General features: G+C 40.7%; 2 protein-coding genes across 2 annotated transcripts; one reads left to right on the top strand and one right to left on the bottom strand.

Annotated features, from left to right (window-relative positions):
• The first annotated feature begins 11,512 nt into the window (after positions 1 to 11,512).
• On the top strand, positions 11,513 to 12,283 carry LOC117637020 (indole-3-acetic acid-induced protein ARG7-like). The gene has a single exon (XM_034371758.1). The coding sequence runs from the start codon at positions 11,644 to 11,646 to the stop codon at positions 11,923 to 11,925; it is 282 nt and encodes a 93-aa protein (XP_034227649.1). The 5' UTR covers positions 11,513 to 11,643; the 3' UTR covers positions 11,926 to 12,283.
• A 667-nt stretch (positions 12,284 to 12,950) lies between these two features.
• Positions 12,951 to 13,751, bottom strand: LOC117637023 (auxin-induced protein 15A-like). The gene has a single exon (XM_034371762.1). It carries the CDS (start codon positions 13,627 to 13,629, stop codon positions 13,354 to 13,356), a length of 276 nt encoding a protein of 91 aa, XP_034227653.1. The 5' UTR covers positions 13,630 to 13,751; the 3' UTR covers positions 12,951 to 13,353.
• Between the last annotated feature and the right edge of the window lie 3,491 nt (positions 13,752 to 17,242).

Here is a 17,242-nt window from a genome sequence, read left to right as displayed (position 1 = left end):
CTTTCTTTTCTTCTTTGATGGCCTATTAGTCTTCAACCTTTTAGCCAAACAAAGTGGCGTACAGTGATATAACCATTATTTCGTGTTGTAAATAATTGTAGCCCACTTTTGTAGACTTTGGTAGCCCACTTTTGTAGACTTTGGTGCATGACTCACGGGTGGTATTATTCACCCTTCTGATGATCTGAGAAGAGAAAAATTTTAATAGAAAAAGACGGAGTTTTCTCTCCATCCAAATTCTCTCCAAATTCTCTTTAGTTTATAACACGTTATCAGCACGAATATCTCTAACAATACCAGCTGAGATATTTGATAAAAACACTCTGTTTTCATATCCCTTTCAAGGCCTCTGATCTCCCTCAAATCCTTGGCTATCTTTTTTCTATGCCTGGGAAAATCCCATCAGGGTTTGTTTAACGCCACGTTTTGTTTCGAAAGTGGTTCGTGGGCAGCGGATGCATGCCCACCCGTTCTTCGACGTGGAAGACTGTTGCCTCAGCTGCAAGCCAACCACCGAAGCCAACAAGAACCGGAGCCTACACGCCCTGCCCTCCCCGACGGCGTCATCTCCTCCATCGTCTCACCGGAGCTGCGAGCTTCGCAGTCCTTCATCGGCGTCAATTACGGCCAAATCGCCGACTCAAGCCATGGAGCTCCTCCACCACTCGCCAGAGGCCAACTCTACTCCGACTCCGGTGGCCAAGCCTGAAACTCGATATCGTGCTCCAGATAAACCCCAAAAGTTGCAAAGTAGATATTCTTGAACTGCAGGATCTGAGATGGGGTTCTTGAGCAGATGACTTCGGTGGCTGCTTTGAGATAAACAACAGCTTCACCGCCCAGAGCCTGCCTGATTATGGTGGCGTCTCTCGTTGCTGGGTCGTGCATCCAGAGCAAGACCGATTTCTTGGTGTTTCCGCTGAGCTCTGAGGAGAGGCGCTTGCTGAGCTCTGAGGAGAGGCGCTTGCTGAGCTCCTCATGGTACATGGTTTTGTACTCTTGCTTGAGGTAGGCTCGCTGCGTTGCGTCTATGTGGGCGAGGATGTTGATGACTGTGGTCGTGTCGCACCCAAACCCTTTGAAGGCGCGGTGGAGTTGGATCGCATCGTCCCTGGGAGAAGAAAGCACTGGTGGAATGATAGGCCACACAGAGCTTCCTTCTCTGCTCTTCTTCGTCCCTCCCGAGGAGATGAGCTTCTCTGCCACAGCTGGACATGTTGTGCAGAGATCATGGTGATGGCGGCCATAGTCGTGATGCTGAACATGTGCAAGATCATGATGATGGCGGCCATAGTGCAAGGTCTATGATTATATTATTTTAATATTATATAATTATATTGATTAAAGGTTTACAGGAGGAAAAGTGGGATCCAGCAAGTTGATTAGTGGAAAGCAAAGCAAAGGAAACAAAAGGCACGTGAACACCCACTGAAATAAAGGGATAAGTATCAGCACTAATAATATTATCTATTATATTATTTGATTGTGGTGTTGATATGAATCCACAAATAATTACCTTTACTTTATCGCAAATTTTACTTTTACTTAAAGTATGACGTGGAATTGACCCTCATACTTTAATTACTTTACTGTACATTATTTACTGTATGATGTAGGTTTATTACCCATACAACAGTATCTATTTAAAAGGGTGGTGCGGGTTTATCGTCCACGCCTTTGCCTTTATTTAAATGTATGGAGCAGAATTAGTGCCCATACCGCACCTTTAATTCCGTTTAAGGTATGGTGCGGGATTAACGTCCATACAAGTAAATTTATTTTATGGATTAATTGTGCTATATGATGAATTTTTACAGTATGCAGATCAGGACCAGAAGTTTCTTGATCCTCATCATACAATTACATCAGGACTTGAAGATCCTTGATGATGATATTGATATGAGAGCTGGCAGTCTCTCCGGTACTATATTTGTAAACATGTGATCGGACTTAAGGGTCCTTGATCCCTGACATGTGAATAAGGACCTGGGGTTCCTTAATGATGTAACAGTACCGTATTGGTTCATAGTGCCGTACACATGAATGATAACTGTACTGGCAGATATACTGTACATATGAATAGATATGTATTCATGATTGATGAATAGTACTATTCACATGAATAGTGACGTATGCATAAATATTAACCATTTTGGGTAAACCGTCACTATATACAAAAGGGAACCTGCAGTTCCTTAAACTCATGGATGAGCAATTAAATGAGATGCCAGAAGTTCCTCAAAATATGGACAATTATGTAAGGACTTGAAGTCCCGAAATATGTACAGAAAATTGTAAAAATGTCCATACCATGAGAATATGTGATTTTGGCCTGAAGTTCAAAATCTAACAGTGTTGAGAACCTAAAGTTCCAACAATAAATGGACAACCCTTGAGGTATTATTGCAAATTGTGGTACACCACATATTTCTTTGGCATAAGAGAATGATGAATTTAATAAAGTTCGATTTTGTTATAATCGACACCTCAAGGAAGAAATATATTTTGTGAATTCCGGTTGTTAAGAATACACCGTGAAATGGATAATATCAGTATAAACTTCAAATGATGAATTGAGGCTCCCCACATATTTTGTTATATCTGGGCCGGAAGCCCATGGATCCAAATATATGAGAGATCCTAAAACTTGAAGTTGTGGGTATATAGTAGTTAATGTTCTTCACTACTATATTGAGATATTATCGTAGCTTTTATTCAATTCATATTTCATGTCCATTTGAAAATGGCTAATAAATTATGAGTTTGGGTTTAACCCAGACCAAAAGTTCTGGGCTCACATGCATGGAAATATGAGAGATTTGATGTGGTTATTTGAACCTATAAGGCACAAGGTTCCAAACCGTCATTTTGAAAAGACGTAAAAACCACATATGCAAGTTTAAGAATGTGCGCAATTATTATTATAAAAGGAAAGGAACATACAACAGATAGATTTTTACACCTGCAATGAAGGTGCAGGCCCTGTAAAATCTATAAAATTACATTATGTTCTGGAAGCCTCTGAAGGAAGAGGACGGCGCTTCTTAAGCTTAGCCATGAGCCTCTCATGGTCTCCCAAAATTCTTTCATTTGAGACCTGCAGCATGTCTAGCTTTCTCAGTGTATCAACAGAGTACGAACTCACCAGTTTCAACAAGGAATTATTCTCTCCTTTGAGTTTCTCAACCTCTTTTTGAGACTCATGAAGCATTCTTTGAAGAGAATAATTTTCAGTTGTCAGCTTCTGAACCTCGTTTGCTCTAACACGCAAACGATCAGCCATGTTAGAAACAGAAGCAGCACTCTGAATGCTAAAAGCCATTGAGTCATCAATAGCCTCTTCCTCAGACCTCCCTGTCAACAACATTTCATCCATTGGAGTAATGAAATTCCTAGCTACTATGACAGCAGTAGCATCATTCATCATCACAGAATCATTAACCGTGAGATGACGATTTTGGGATACAAAGGATGGACGCCAAACTTGGGCGTCACTGGTTGTTGTGGGAGCATCATTTAAATTGAAATTATTTGGGCAGGAAGAAGAGGAAGCCATTTTAAGAAGGTTTCAAAGAAAGTTTTACAGAAACTAAAGTTTCAGAAAATGAAGGAAGTTGAGTTGAAACGCAGTTGCTCCAATCAAGTTTTGCAAAGGCAATATCTATAGACGAAAATGTGGCAACTTTTCAGGATTCCAATATCTTCTCGAATCCCCACATTATCTTTTTCTTTCGCAAGAGTCCAAAACTTCACGTGGCCTCTGATAATGCCTGTCGGCACTTTCGGCATTTTCAAGTATTATTTTCAAAGCCGATCTTGCTTTACGGATTTCACGGAGCTACTTTTTCAAAAGTATCCCGAGAATCTCGCAATTTTTCCTATGGTTAATTTGAAATTCACCGGTTCTACCTATTCATTGTATTTATGTATAAATGTGTTACTAACGAAATTTTCTTTGCAGAAGACATCCAGTTTTCCCATACCAAATGATGCTATATCTACTTGTTTTTCTTATCATTAAGCACTTAATATGCCTGAGAAGCAAGACTATCTCTGATCATCCATTCAGGAAGCAAGACTATCCCTGATCATGTTTCTGCAAGATCAGGGAATTGTGAAGGCGGCCTTGTGCTCTAATCTCCTGAGGTCCTTCTAGACTAGGAGAATTGAGAGCTTGTTTTCTGCTCCCACCAGCTTCCTTCCTTGATTGATGAGCTGCTTGTCTGCTCCCACCAGCTTCCTTCCCTGATTGCTTACCTTATCTTGCAATCAATATCACAATTTTTGTATCTTTTTTTCTTTTTATAACTCTCTGTTCATAAGAGATTTTATTTCTTTAGAATGAACATCTGAAGAAAGAATCCATGAAGTGATCCTAACTCTGAGAGTTATTTGTTTTTGACAGAGAAAAGAATTGTGATTTTGCTCTTGCAGGATATAACTAGATCATCAAGCGCTACATTATATTTACTGGGCCGATACAAGCATGAATGATACTTGAGAAAAGTTTCTCCCACCTAAGGATGTAAGCAATACTTGTGTTATTTTATGCTTATATACTTATTTGATATTTTATCTTGAAAGGTAACCAAATGGGGAGATAAGTCCGTTCCAAAAGAATGGCTTGTATGTATCCATGAATTATTAATGCAAATTTTACAAATTGCAAGTTGGATACATTGATAATACACTGCACAGATTAAAGTCCCATAAGAACATAATATGGGTATAGCAGTGATCAATATGATGCACGCCTGTTGCGTAGCAAATGATGTGGATTGAAGTCCCGAAAGGACAATCCCTTGACATGTCAATATTGATATTGTGCACGCCTAATGCGTTGCAAATTGTATGGGTTAAAGTCCCAGAAATCAATTGACATGTATATATTAATCTGTGGCATGCCTGCAGCATGCCAGATATATGGTTCTAAATGTTCCAACTCCCTAAATGGAGATTATCCACGCCCTACTATAACATAACGCTCCATTGGAGGTTATAATCCACATTCTCACATAATAAAAGCCCCCTGTAGTGGCTTGGGTACCCAAAAGCAAAGAAATGCTTATAATTGATGCATGCGCATGCACATAAGAATGGTGAGATCATGAATTGATGAATGACAATTTTTGATTTTGAAGTAGCTACTCAAATCATCAATGGGCTGTGTTGATTGGAACCACGTTCAATTATTAAATGTCGACAATATCATTGGCCAAAATGGACTGAGGCAATTCCATTATAGATGAGAATGAACGTGAAAGAACAAACCCACAGTACGAACCCCAAAAGATGTTAATACTGAAAGTTATACTTGGGTGTTCGGAATAAAAGGGAATATACCTACTTTGTATGACACAATGTTTCTGGCAGAAACAAGGAATATTGGGTTTTCTCCATATTTTCAAAATTCAATTGTGCCCCCCTTATTGCACATGGAGACCAACATATTATCTCTGAAGATTATTAAAGACACGGAGCATATTGCCAGAAGCGATTTCCTAAAGATGTATAAATAGCTAGGTTAAAGCTATATAATGTGTCATAAAGTTTAATCCCTTTAAACAAAATCCTTGAAAGGATTGAAATTGCATGAAGCAAGTCCCTGAATGACATGTGCTTGAAGTACAAAATCCGTACTCAATACTAATATGCATAAATTGCCTCAGTGAGTACATTAATATGTTTGCAAACACATTAAAGCTTCTCAAGAGTTCCAGAAATATTTGTCTCGACTGAAAGATCGAGCATTATGCCAACGAGATTATTGCTTATACTAAGAAAGTATTGAAGCATTTTTATGCAGATTATCCGTTGGCCACTTGAAGGATTTTCCGGACGTATATTGGACCGGACATCGTATTTTCCAGATAGAGCTCAACTCCATCATTTTGGATGATGTGAGGCATATTTGATGCTATCTAAGCATAACACCATATACGGGCATATTTTTTTTGAGTGAAATTATAAATAGCCCAAGTGTTATTAGATATGCGGACTCTGGAAATCTCTATGGTCGCTTACTGGAAACAACTAGTCATGAAGTTTTCAGGGGGAGATATTCATCAGGGGGAGCATGGTATTCATAAAGACTTTCATACACTGGGACTTCATCAAGGGGGAGCATGGTATTCATAAAGACTTTCATACACTGTACTCTTTTTCCTTCATCAGGTTTTTATCCCACTGGTTTTTCCTGATAAGGTTTTAACGAGGCAGTGTCGCTCAAAGATTGACTCACAGAAGCAGTGTCAACTATGATATTCAGACAGATGATCAACAGTATGGCTTCAAGATATTCTGCCAAGCATCAGGGGAGCGTGCCATCAATACAGACATTTCCACACTGTACTCTTTTTCCTTCGTCCAGGTTTTTATCCCATTGGGTTTTTGGCAAGGTTTTAACGAGGCAGTGTCGCACGCATGTCAATACACAGAATTTTATGTTACGCATGGTTATGTACTCTTTTTCCCTTCGACCAGTTTTTGTCCCACTGGGTTTTTACTGGCAAGGTTTTTAACGAGACATATTCCGTATCAGTTGTGGTCTCCAAGGGGGAGTGTTGTAAATAATTGTAGCCCACTTTTGTAGACTTTGGTAGCCCACTTTTGTAGACTTTGATAGCCCACTTTTGTAGACTTTGATAGCCCACTTTTGTAGACTTTGGTAGCCCACTTTTGTAGACTTTGGTGCATGACTCACGGGTGGTATTATTCACCCTTCTTCTATAAAAGGATGATCTGAGAAGAGAAAAATTTTAATAGAAAAAGACGGAGTTTTCTCTCCATCCCAATTCTCTCCAAATTCTCTTTAGTTTATAACATTTCGTACATTTTTATTATCCTTCTCTTAGATTCTTGTTGTGTTCTTGAGTGAGTTTAGTCCTTTTTTATTTAGTTTTGTGTTTTACTAGGTTTGAAGAATAAAGATGGAAAAGCAAGCAAAAGTAGCAATTTTGGAATTGAAATATAATGTACAATCTTAGGAGCAGAATTTCCTGTGCAGATCAGTCAACTTGACAGAATAGACTGTACTTCCTCAGAGCGAACCAGATGTTGAGCCTTATATTGTTGGAAATATACAGATGTTAAATTTTACGGTTTGTGATTCGGACGTGTGTGGAGAGAGTTGTGGCCTTTTTAGTACAAATAGTTCAGGCAGAATGTGTTCTGCGGGTTTTGCAAAATAATCATTTTGAAGTTCAATCCTTGGAGTTTAATCTGTATCAATTACATTTGGGAATTGTCTACAAGGATGCAAGGTCATTTTCTAAGGTCTCATCCTTTATATAGTAGGATTTTGGATGCCAACTCATCAAAGACAATTGAAGCCAAACTAGGAATGTAACACCCCGACCCCAAATTTCCCCAAATTTAACCCGTATTTAATTATTTAATTATTTAAGGGTATTTTAGTCATATTTTTAACCGGAGAGAGTTTGGGACCGTGACTTGTATTTTTGGATAGGTCGTACCGAGACGAGTTCATAGACACGTAGTGGGCTCGAATCGGAGTTGTAACGAGAGAGATATGGTCAAAAGAAACCCAGTGGCACAATCGTAAATATTTCAAAATGGGATTTTTTATAAAAATCAGATTTTCCCTCTCTCTCTCTCTCCTCCCTGCGCAGAAACAGCCCCCCCAACCCGAGTTACTGTTCACAGCGGCGGTTTTTGGGCCGCCGCCGCCACATCCGGCCACCACTTGGGGTGGCACCGGTCCCAAAAGAACCGTGCCATCCTCCTTTTTCCATCCCGACCAATCCCAGCCACCGGAACCACCTGTGCTCGCCGGAAAATGCAAAAATCCGATCGAATTTAACCCAAAATTCAAGGAGCTCGATCTCCCTCCTCCGGCCGCCATTTCTGGCGATCAAGGTATGGAAATTCATCCCTTCTGCATGCTCTAGCTGATGGTTGGGTAGGAATTGATCGATTTGTAGCGTAGACAATTCGATTTTCGAATTGAAATTTGGCCGAACTTCGGCCGCCGTGATCGGCCATTTCCGGCCACTTTTTGGGGGTTGTCCAAGAACAAAAGTGACTCCAAATGGGGTGTTTTACCTAGGGTAGGAGTTTGGAGTCTCGGTTCCAAGATTTTTCGAAGGACCGTTATCGCTTTGGACACCCGGTCTGCCCGCGCGTGTGGCGGCGCGTGGGCGAGGGTGGTGGCGTGTCTCTGGACAGTTTTGAGGTCCTCGTGCCATCACGAGCGCGTAGGATTTCGCGGATCACAATTCGGACGTCGTTTGACTATCGAACGGATATCGCCTATCGGGCGTTATCCGTGTTCGATAGGTTGGGACCGTTGGATGGTCTCGAAAATAATATATGTTAAACTAGGTATTTTTAGGATCGTGGAGGAATTCACGGATCGTGAATCGGAGCCCCGGATGTTCCGATTTAATAATTTAAAGATTATATTTTATATTAACCGTTAGGTCGTGCGATCGTGAGCGATCCGACCGTCCGATCTGAACCAAACTTGCAGGACGAGTGTCCTATACCTTATAGAACCCATAGGAACTTCCGGATCGGAGTTTGGAGGTCGTGGTCCCCGTGGGCCCGTTTGACCAGGGTTAGGGTAGTTTGACCCTTGGTTGACCATGAGTCTCCCGGAGTAATCTCACCTACCTAGGGGGATTATCTAGTGATAGACTATTGTTGGGGTTTACGCAATATTAGAATATTTGTTTATACAATTAAAATTATGTATGTTTGTACGAGGGTACAAAAGAGTCTAGAATATCAGTTTGGAGTGCTATACGCACTACCTTAAGTACCTCCCCGGACTTTGGATTCACTACGAGTACCATCAAGTGGAAGTTAGGTCCCACGTGGCGTAGGTTATCCGGCGTGTGGACAGACCCCATACGTGGCGTTGGTTGTACCGGCGTATGGGGAGATTTGTGATATGATATTCAGACCCCATACGTGGCGTTGGTTGTACCGGCATATGGGGAGATTGTGAGATACTGTGTTGAGGTCGCACGTGGCGTTGGTTGTACCGGCGTATGGGGAGATATGTGATATGATATTCAGGTCTCACGTGGCGTAGGTTATCCGGCGTTGAGACAGACCCCATACGTGGCGTTGGTTGTACCGGCGTATGGGGAGATATTATGGTAGTATGGTATGGTCGCACGTGGCGTAGGTTATCCGGCGTGTTGACAGGCCCCATACGTGGCGTTGGTAGTACCGGCGTATGGGGAGATTACGTGAATTACAGAGAACTACGTGTGGCTTGATCCCTCAAGTAGGGTACGTAGGCAGCCTAAGGTTGGTAGGTGCAACCGCAGACTAAATGTTAGTCTTAATTTGTATTTGAATCGTTTGGTAGTTGGTTGAGAATTTTTGGAAGGCCGAAGGCCATTTATGTAAATTGCATGAATTTATATTGTGCATGCTGCCAGTTGGGGATATTAAATGTGTTTTTATGCAGGTATAAATTTTGGGAAATGTCCAATTTATAGGGGAGACTCTACCGAAATTTCGGCAGAAAGTCTCGGTCTTTAGTAAGTGGGCCCGGCATCGGGGTGATGTCAGGAATTTCAAAGGGTTCGTCCCGGGTTTTGGAAAAATTCGGGGCGGGTCCTTTCAAGGAAAGCACAGTTACCAAGTCAAAAAAGGATTTGTTCCTTATTTAAAGAAGACCAGAAAATATGCTGGAATTTGAAGGAGAGTCAAAGAGCCGCTGCCATCGTCAAGTTCTCAATCATCGTCACAATCCATAAGTTTTATTTTATGTTTTCTAGTTTTTCAATTATGTTTCCTTTGAACATGAGTAACTAAATTATTCTCTAGGGCGAGGATGACGCCCGAGCATGGATAGTTATGATTTCTAATGTTATTTAATGGATTCTAAGTTTCTTTTAGATGAATGTTTAATCACTATTTTAACTGTTGCCATTTGTTTAAGTTCTTTGATTATCACCTTAGGGCTTTGCATCTAGTAAATTAGAAGATGAATTTGAGGCAGAACTCGCAATATAATTCAATTAGCTTCTTGGGATTAAGTGTGGTGAATTACATCATTGCTTGATGAAGAATAATGGTTTGCTTGGTTCTCTCGTTTTCTAGAACGTAATGAATCCAACTTGTTAAATTTATTCCTTAAACAGGATAGATTGCAAGATTGGGTATATAATCTTTGTCTGAACTAGAAAAGAATCTTATACTTAAGGAAAACTATGGTTTGAGTGCCTGAAAAGGGTTTAGATACGTGTAACGACCCGGTCCTAAATAAATAATTAAACATGACAAAGATTAGTGCCTAGGTGCAGCCGCGGGTTAAACTTTACTTATGTGTTTTATTGAGTTGGCGCGGACCTTGTCGTTGGTCCTGAAATTCGGATTGTTTGAAGGCCGAAGGCCGATTAGATGAATTGCATCAGACTATATTGTGCTTGCTGCTTGTTGGGATATTAAATTGTGTTTTGTGCAGGCTGAAATTTTTGGGGAATGTTCAACAAGGGAGACTTTGCCGAAATTTCGATAGAAAGTCTCGGAGCAAAAGAAGGTAACTTTTTCGCTTCTCCAATTCTTGCTTGTTACTTTTGTTGTCAAATTTGATGAGATCTATGCTTGTTCAACCTTCTTTCCATGTGGGACTCTAGCATCTGAATTTTAAGAGTCAGTGCTAGCTCTATATTCTTCCCATGCCTGTTGAAGTTGTACGCGCCATGTATATATGCCCTTGATCAAGATAGATCGTGCTTTGCGCTCAGATACAAATACAAGATAAAACGAAGACTCATCATAAATTAAATATTAGGTTGTGAGCTATATTAGTTCAGTCACAAAATCAGTTAAGAACTGTTAGCACATGAGAGCTACATAAGAACTCCTTTCTATTGTAATCAGGAATCAGTTTCGTTTCTCTCTAAAACCCAAAAAGATTTTAGAAAAACACAAACAGTAGATTTCATGTTTGTAAAGACTGAGGATTTGAATTGTTTATGGGATCATCAGTATGTATTTGTGTGTGTATAATATATAGATGAAAGGGTGTGTAGAGGAAAATATCTGAAATGTGGACAGAGTTTAATGGAGACAATTGGGTGGGGATTGGAAAGAGGCATAAGCATTTGAGGGTCACATGGTCTGTTTTCCATCTCAATCTCAAGAACTTGGTTGTTATTAAGTCTGTATGTTTGTTGGAGAACATGATGCCCGACAATACAGGCTTCAGACATATCTGTCCATAGATTAGCAATGTTTAGACCACATCACTCTTGTAATTATATATTACTTACATATGTATGCATTACCTGCTAAGTGTCCAATAATCAATCCTTTAGACCAAATTACTGGATGAAATGAGACGTTGGGAACGGTGTTTGTACATAGGGATACAGTTTGGTCATTTGCATGTGGAGATGATTTATGTGAGTAGGAAGACAACCCATGTTATGTTTTGATATCTCACAAGCTAGTATCCTTCAATGGAGCCCATCTCTGCTCCTCGAGACCGTTCATTTCATGTAGCAGGCCATAATCTTTCATCTATATATACACAAGAGATCAGGTTCACAACCAGCAACTCAAGTCTCTCTCCTTGCCAACCATCAAAGTCTTCTCTGTTTCCCAAGTCCTCTGAATTCTTTTTCTTGTTCTAATTTTCCACTTGAGAATATAAAAACCATGGGATTCCGGTTGCCAGGAATTTTTAACTCCAAGAAGGGTCTAAACAAGGCTGCTACTTCAAAGACCTTAGACATCCCAAAAGGCTATTTTGCAGTGTATGTTGGGGAGAGCCAGAAGAAGCGATTTGTGGTTCCAATATCATACTTGAATGAGCCTTTGTTCTTGGATTTGCTGAGTCAAGCAGAAGAAGAATTTGGATATGATCATCCAATGGGTGGTATCACAATCCCCTGCAGTGATGAAACCTTCATTCATCTCACTTCCCGCTTAAGTGTATGAATAAAGGCAAATGAAGTGAATCTGGTTCATATCCAAATCAGCCTCAGTTCGATCAGAAGAACTCGCCATGTCAAGATGAAGTAGAGGCTGTGATTGATCATATGCACATTTTTCTGTTGCTTATGAATCTGGAAGCTTCTTTGATGGTCAAACTGCTTGTGAGCTGAGCACGAAGTTACAAAATTTGTGAAGCAGTCGAATGGCGATATCATGAACTCTCGAAGACTATTGAGCCCAAAATCATAACTCCAATTTTGAACTGGATGACAAGAAGATTTGTCTTTTAAGCCATGTACAATTCTTAATGTTTTGTTCTCTGGGAAACATGAGAAAATATAATATATTTTGATTCCTCATACTTTATTGTCTCATTTTTCAGTAAGCTATTATATATTTTGATTCCTCATACAAAAATTGAATCTGGAAGTAGACCAAATTTTAACATCTCACAATCCCAAAGTTGAAGATGGCCTCCTTTCCCAATGAAGCTGAAGATGGCTTGTATTAGGACTTCTGTAGACAAGATTGCTTGTTCCAATTATTGGAACTTTTATACTAAATGAGAACATTAAACATGGAAAAAAAGTACAAATATGTTTCAGTCCCTAGTAGTTCACACTTAACAGGTCTCTTAATTTTGACCAAAAAAAATGGTATCTCACAATCCCAATAGTTTCTTGGTCCTAATCGATATCAGTAGATTAAGTGGTTGTTCCAGAGGAATCCCATTTCTCTTGTCCTAATCCATTGGATTCTGCAGGAAGGCATAGATCATGAAGTCTTTGTCTTGAACATCAACAAGAAGAGTTAGTACCATCACAACTCAGATAGCACCTGGTACTTGCTAAATACTTTGGTGAACAACACAAAAAGAACCCACAAATACTTTGGCATAGGATAAAACATTCCATAATAATTTTTGAAGTAAGCCATTATACTTCAGTTCTTGTGAAAATCTGCTGCTATTTGGTGGTTAATTATATCAGAGAGCCAGAAGAAGATAAATATATATAGTGCAAAATATATAAGATAAGAATGGATGAGGATCTAAATTGTCTTATATATTCCCATATTCTCTTCTCCTTAGAGAAACAACAACGTTTACATGGGGTTCAAAGAGCAAACTTGACTCTCTTTTAGTTCAAAATTGGGTCCATGTTTTCGGGGCCAATGGTCACCAAGAGTTCATGACATTGTCATTCGACTGCTTCAAAAATTTCGGATCTTTCTGCTCAGCTCATGCAGCTTGCGATTACCAAAGGTGCCGTGTCGGTTGATTACCGAAGGCTTCCCAGACTCACAAGCAACATAAGATGTGAGTGTGATCAATTATAGCCTCTTCTTCATCTTGACTTAGTGAGTTGTGGTCGAAATGAGGAAAGATTCGGATGCATAGGGCTTCCCACATTAAACTTCCTTAGCGTTCACTCAAACACGTAAATGGGAAGGGAGATCAAGGAAGGTGTCTTCACTGCAGGGGATAGTAATTCCACCCATTGGATGATCATATCCAAATTCTTCCTCTGCTTGATTCAGCAGATCCAGGAATAAAGGCTCATTCAAATACGATATTGGAATCACAAATCGCTTCTTCTGGCTCTCCCCAACATACACTGCAAAATTTCCCTTTGGGAGGCCCTTTGAAGCAGCTGCCTGGTTTAGACTTCTCTTGGTGTTAACAGTTCCTGGCAACCAGAAGCCCATGGTTTTTAAATTCTCAAGTTGAATCAGAACAAGAAAAAGAATTCAAAGGACTTGGGAAACAAAGAAAGCTTTGATGGTTGGCAAGTAAGCGAATTTGAGTTGTTGATGAACCTGATCATGAGTGTATATATAGATGAAAGCACTGTGAAAACTTATCTGCTACATGAAATGAGTGGTGAAGACAATGGATTGTGAGAAATCAAGAGATCACATGGGTTGTCTTTCTAGTCACATAAATCATCTCCCCACAGATTTCACATGCAAATGACCGAACTGTATCCCTATGTCGAAACATCATTCCCTACATCCTTCAGATAACAGACAGAATCAGAAGAGAAATATAAACCTAGTAATTTGTTATGAAACATAAGCCTATTTAAAAATAAATAAAAATTAGAAGCATGCTTAAGGTATCCAAACTTCTCGGTTCACAAACTGAATTGACCAAAGTGCACTAATTAATCATTTTGTGGATCAGGCACTCTAACCACTGCATGGATACTTGTTTTTACGACATGTTCTTCTTGACTTCATGCTCAATGAAGGGAATGACCTACACATCACTGACAAGAACTGGTGGGCTTGGATATGAAAATTGGTGCTATATAACTTGTTTGGGAGCACCAAACCACCCTAGCATGTAGCTTTGTTATTTCAAATCAGCCCACCAGTCACCAAACCACCCTAGCATGACCATCAATGTCCCCTGTCCCCAGTTGTAAATAAAAAGCTTGAAATCGATTGATGACCGAATATATATATCAGTTGGTTTCGCAACTAATAAAAATTGTGACAACAAAGATAAGTTCCTCAATCATGCCCCTGTGGGAGCAAATTTCCCCATAAGAATATTCGATTGGAAAGATTCCCCTTTCTTCTTTGCCACCTCTTTCTCCCTACAAAATAGAACAAATAAGAGGACCAAACTCTGGGGATGTTGGCCAAAGGCCCTCCGATGCCTAAGTTAGTTCAATTGAATCGTATAGAAAACAATAGCTAATAGGGTACGGATATATGTTTATAATATAAACTGGGGCGGCCGGAGCCTTATGTAAAAGAGAGAGAGAGAGAGAGAGAGAGAGAGAGAGAGAGAGAGAGAGGAGGTAGCTAGGGTCTGTGAGGGAAGATCTCTACAGAGGTTTTAGTAGTAGTTCTCACGTACCTCATCTTTGTGCGTAACCAAGTATTTATAGTGGCCTTGGAGAGGTTGGTGTAGTTGGTGTAGTTGGTGTGGTTGGTGTAGTTGGTGAGGTTGGTGGTATATTTAGGGATTAGAGATTTAACCGAATCCCTAATTAAGGCGAGGATCAAGTAACCCCCAATTTGATTAGGTAATTCCCAATTAGGTTAGGTAACTCCTAATTAGGTCAAATAATTCCCAAATTGATTGGCCTAATTATTTGACCTAGGGTTCAGGTTTAATTTGGTTCCCACAAATGCCCCCCAGCTTCTGCATGGCGCGTGGTGGCATGTAGGAGATGTGAATCAACTATTAAGCTGTCCAGCTATAATTAGGCTTCCTTCTGTGACTTGAGCTCCTTTTGTAGATTAAGTTCCCAAATGGAGTGAGCTTTTAACTGTTCTTGGAGTTGGGTTCCCAATAGGAACAGGCTTGCAATTCCTTCTTGACCTAGGATGCCCAACCTGTGTAAATGCATGGCTTCTCTTCGCTCTTCTTCACATCGCAAACTTAACTTCTCTATTTTCTTGCTTGAGAGAGATCTTGGAGAATTTGTACTGCTTGTCGAAGAAAGGAGTCGTCGTGCATCCTAAGGTAAGTCCAACATGTATATTTATATTTCTTTGTCCTTTCTTCTTTTTTGCGGCAAAGGCCAGTTGAGGGAAGTCCGGCTAGTTGTTGTCATGACATGCGACGGTTGGCAGTGGGCGGCAGTTGTGGTGGAGCAGGTGCGCCCAGATGGACCAACTGCTGCCTATCATCGCAGGTCTGGGCTAGAGTGCTGGGCCTCGCACATTGCAGGCCACGTTAGTTGAACTAGTATTGGGAGGAAGTTGGTGGTCTGCCCCCTGCCAAGGATGTTAAGAGATGGAAGCATAATGGTTCAAACTTGGATGACCTGCTGGCTGGGCAGGAGGAGTGTTCTATCAGACTTTCCTTCAAAAGGGAAGGCTGATGTCAAGTCTTCAAAAAATAAAGTTGCGACTTCGCTGGCAGAAGATGTGTCCCAGTTGAGGAAGAAGCCAAGGATCCCTTCTACTAAGAAGACTCAAGTAAGAGCGGTTTCATTATAATCTGTCAGGGTCAAACTTCTTGTTGGTGTAGATAGCAGGATGGTTGGTGGTATGTGCGGTGTTCAGGGTGTTCTACTCGAGCCTCATGCTGACAAGCTTGAAAACCATGATCTGCTTCTTGGAACAACTCGTGCCTGAACTCATTCTGCCGAGCGTCAAAGAGATGCAAATATTCCTCTTTGAAGTTCTAGGCGTTTACATCAGTCAAAGGATGAAGATCAAAGTGGGAAGTCTGCTCATGATCCAGTTGTTGAGTCACGAGCAGTCAAGTGTGAAGTTGATTAAGCATAATTGACTCATTTGGAGGTGAGGTTGGCTGAGGCTAAGAAGGCGAGAGAGTCATCTGCCCGGGCGAAGGGATCTTCAATGTCGGCGGTTGATCTCAAAGTGAACAAGTCCAGCCCTGCAGGGGATGCATGCGTGTTTAACTTGCTCAAGACGAACTTTCTATCAAACTCGTCCTCCTATGCTGAGATGGTCTATCACATCCGTCGGGCCGGCGATCTTGGCACCTTCTTGAGTATTTCCTTGGAAAAACAAAGGGAAGCAACATTTCATCTACTTAAAAAAGGATTGGCTTTGCTATTGAGAATATCTAGAATTCATCTATTGTTGCCCCCTCTTCTGCTCAGCTCAGCGAGCTGGAGAAGAAGAAGGTAGAACTGGCCAGCAAGCTTTTTGCCAAGCAGGCTTGTTATGAGAAGAAGACATTTGATTTGAGGCAATGATATTGAAGCTAAAAAGCTCCCTTGCCAAAAAGGATTATGAGGTTAGCTCTTCTGTTGCTGACTTGGCTAGTCAAAAAAATGCCTTCTTTCGTGTCGAGTGCAAGAAGGTTGATATCTCCCTCATCTATGACAAGCTTCTGGCTAGATTTCGCGATCATCACAAGTCTGCAGAGAAATTCAAGTTTGAAGCCACCATAGATGCATACAAGTTGGGCTACATGCACTGCACAAATAGGATTGCTTCCTTCTATGTAATTGAAGATGGTGACATTGAGGTGCTCTGCTTGAACTTGTTCCTTGTGCAGAGTGAGCAGGTTAATGTTGTGAATATGGAAGGGACCGAGGAGGCGGTAGCTGAAAAGTAGAACCTTTGGTGGTGGCAATATAAGCATGAGTCTGATTAGCTAGGGCAGCAGGAGTGACTGCATGCTTCTATGAGTCTGCAATAAGGGGAAGAATCGTGGGGTTCCTGACATCGCAACGGAATTAAGATGTGATATGAGAATGTGAGGAGCTGTCATTTGAGGAATTTGATGTAGGAATTTGATGTAAGAATTGGATTTGAGAGGTATGTGTATAAGATTTGAGGGTATGTGTTTAGGGATTTTGATAAGAGGATTTGAGGGATTTGG

Source organism: Prunus dulcis, chromosome 8 (assembly GCF_902201215.1).
Source record: "Prunus dulcis chromosome 8, ALMONDv2, whole genome shotgun sequence".
NCBI lineage: Eukaryota > Viridiplantae > Streptophyta > Magnoliopsida > Rosales > Rosaceae > Prunus > Prunus dulcis.
The sequence above is the reverse complement of the archived record's forward strand: the minus strand, read 5'-3'. Positions and strand labels throughout refer to the sequence as shown.

Excerpts from the sequence above, each read along its gene's own strand:
- LOC117637020 (XM_034371758.1), top strand. The coding sequence starts at position 11,644 with ATGGGATTCCGGTTGCCAGGAATTTTTAACTCCAAGAAGGGTCTAAAC.
- LOC117637023 (XM_034371762.1), bottom strand. The coding sequence starts at position 13,629 with ATGGGCTTCTGGTTGCCAGGAACTGTTAACACCAAGAGAAGTCTAAAC.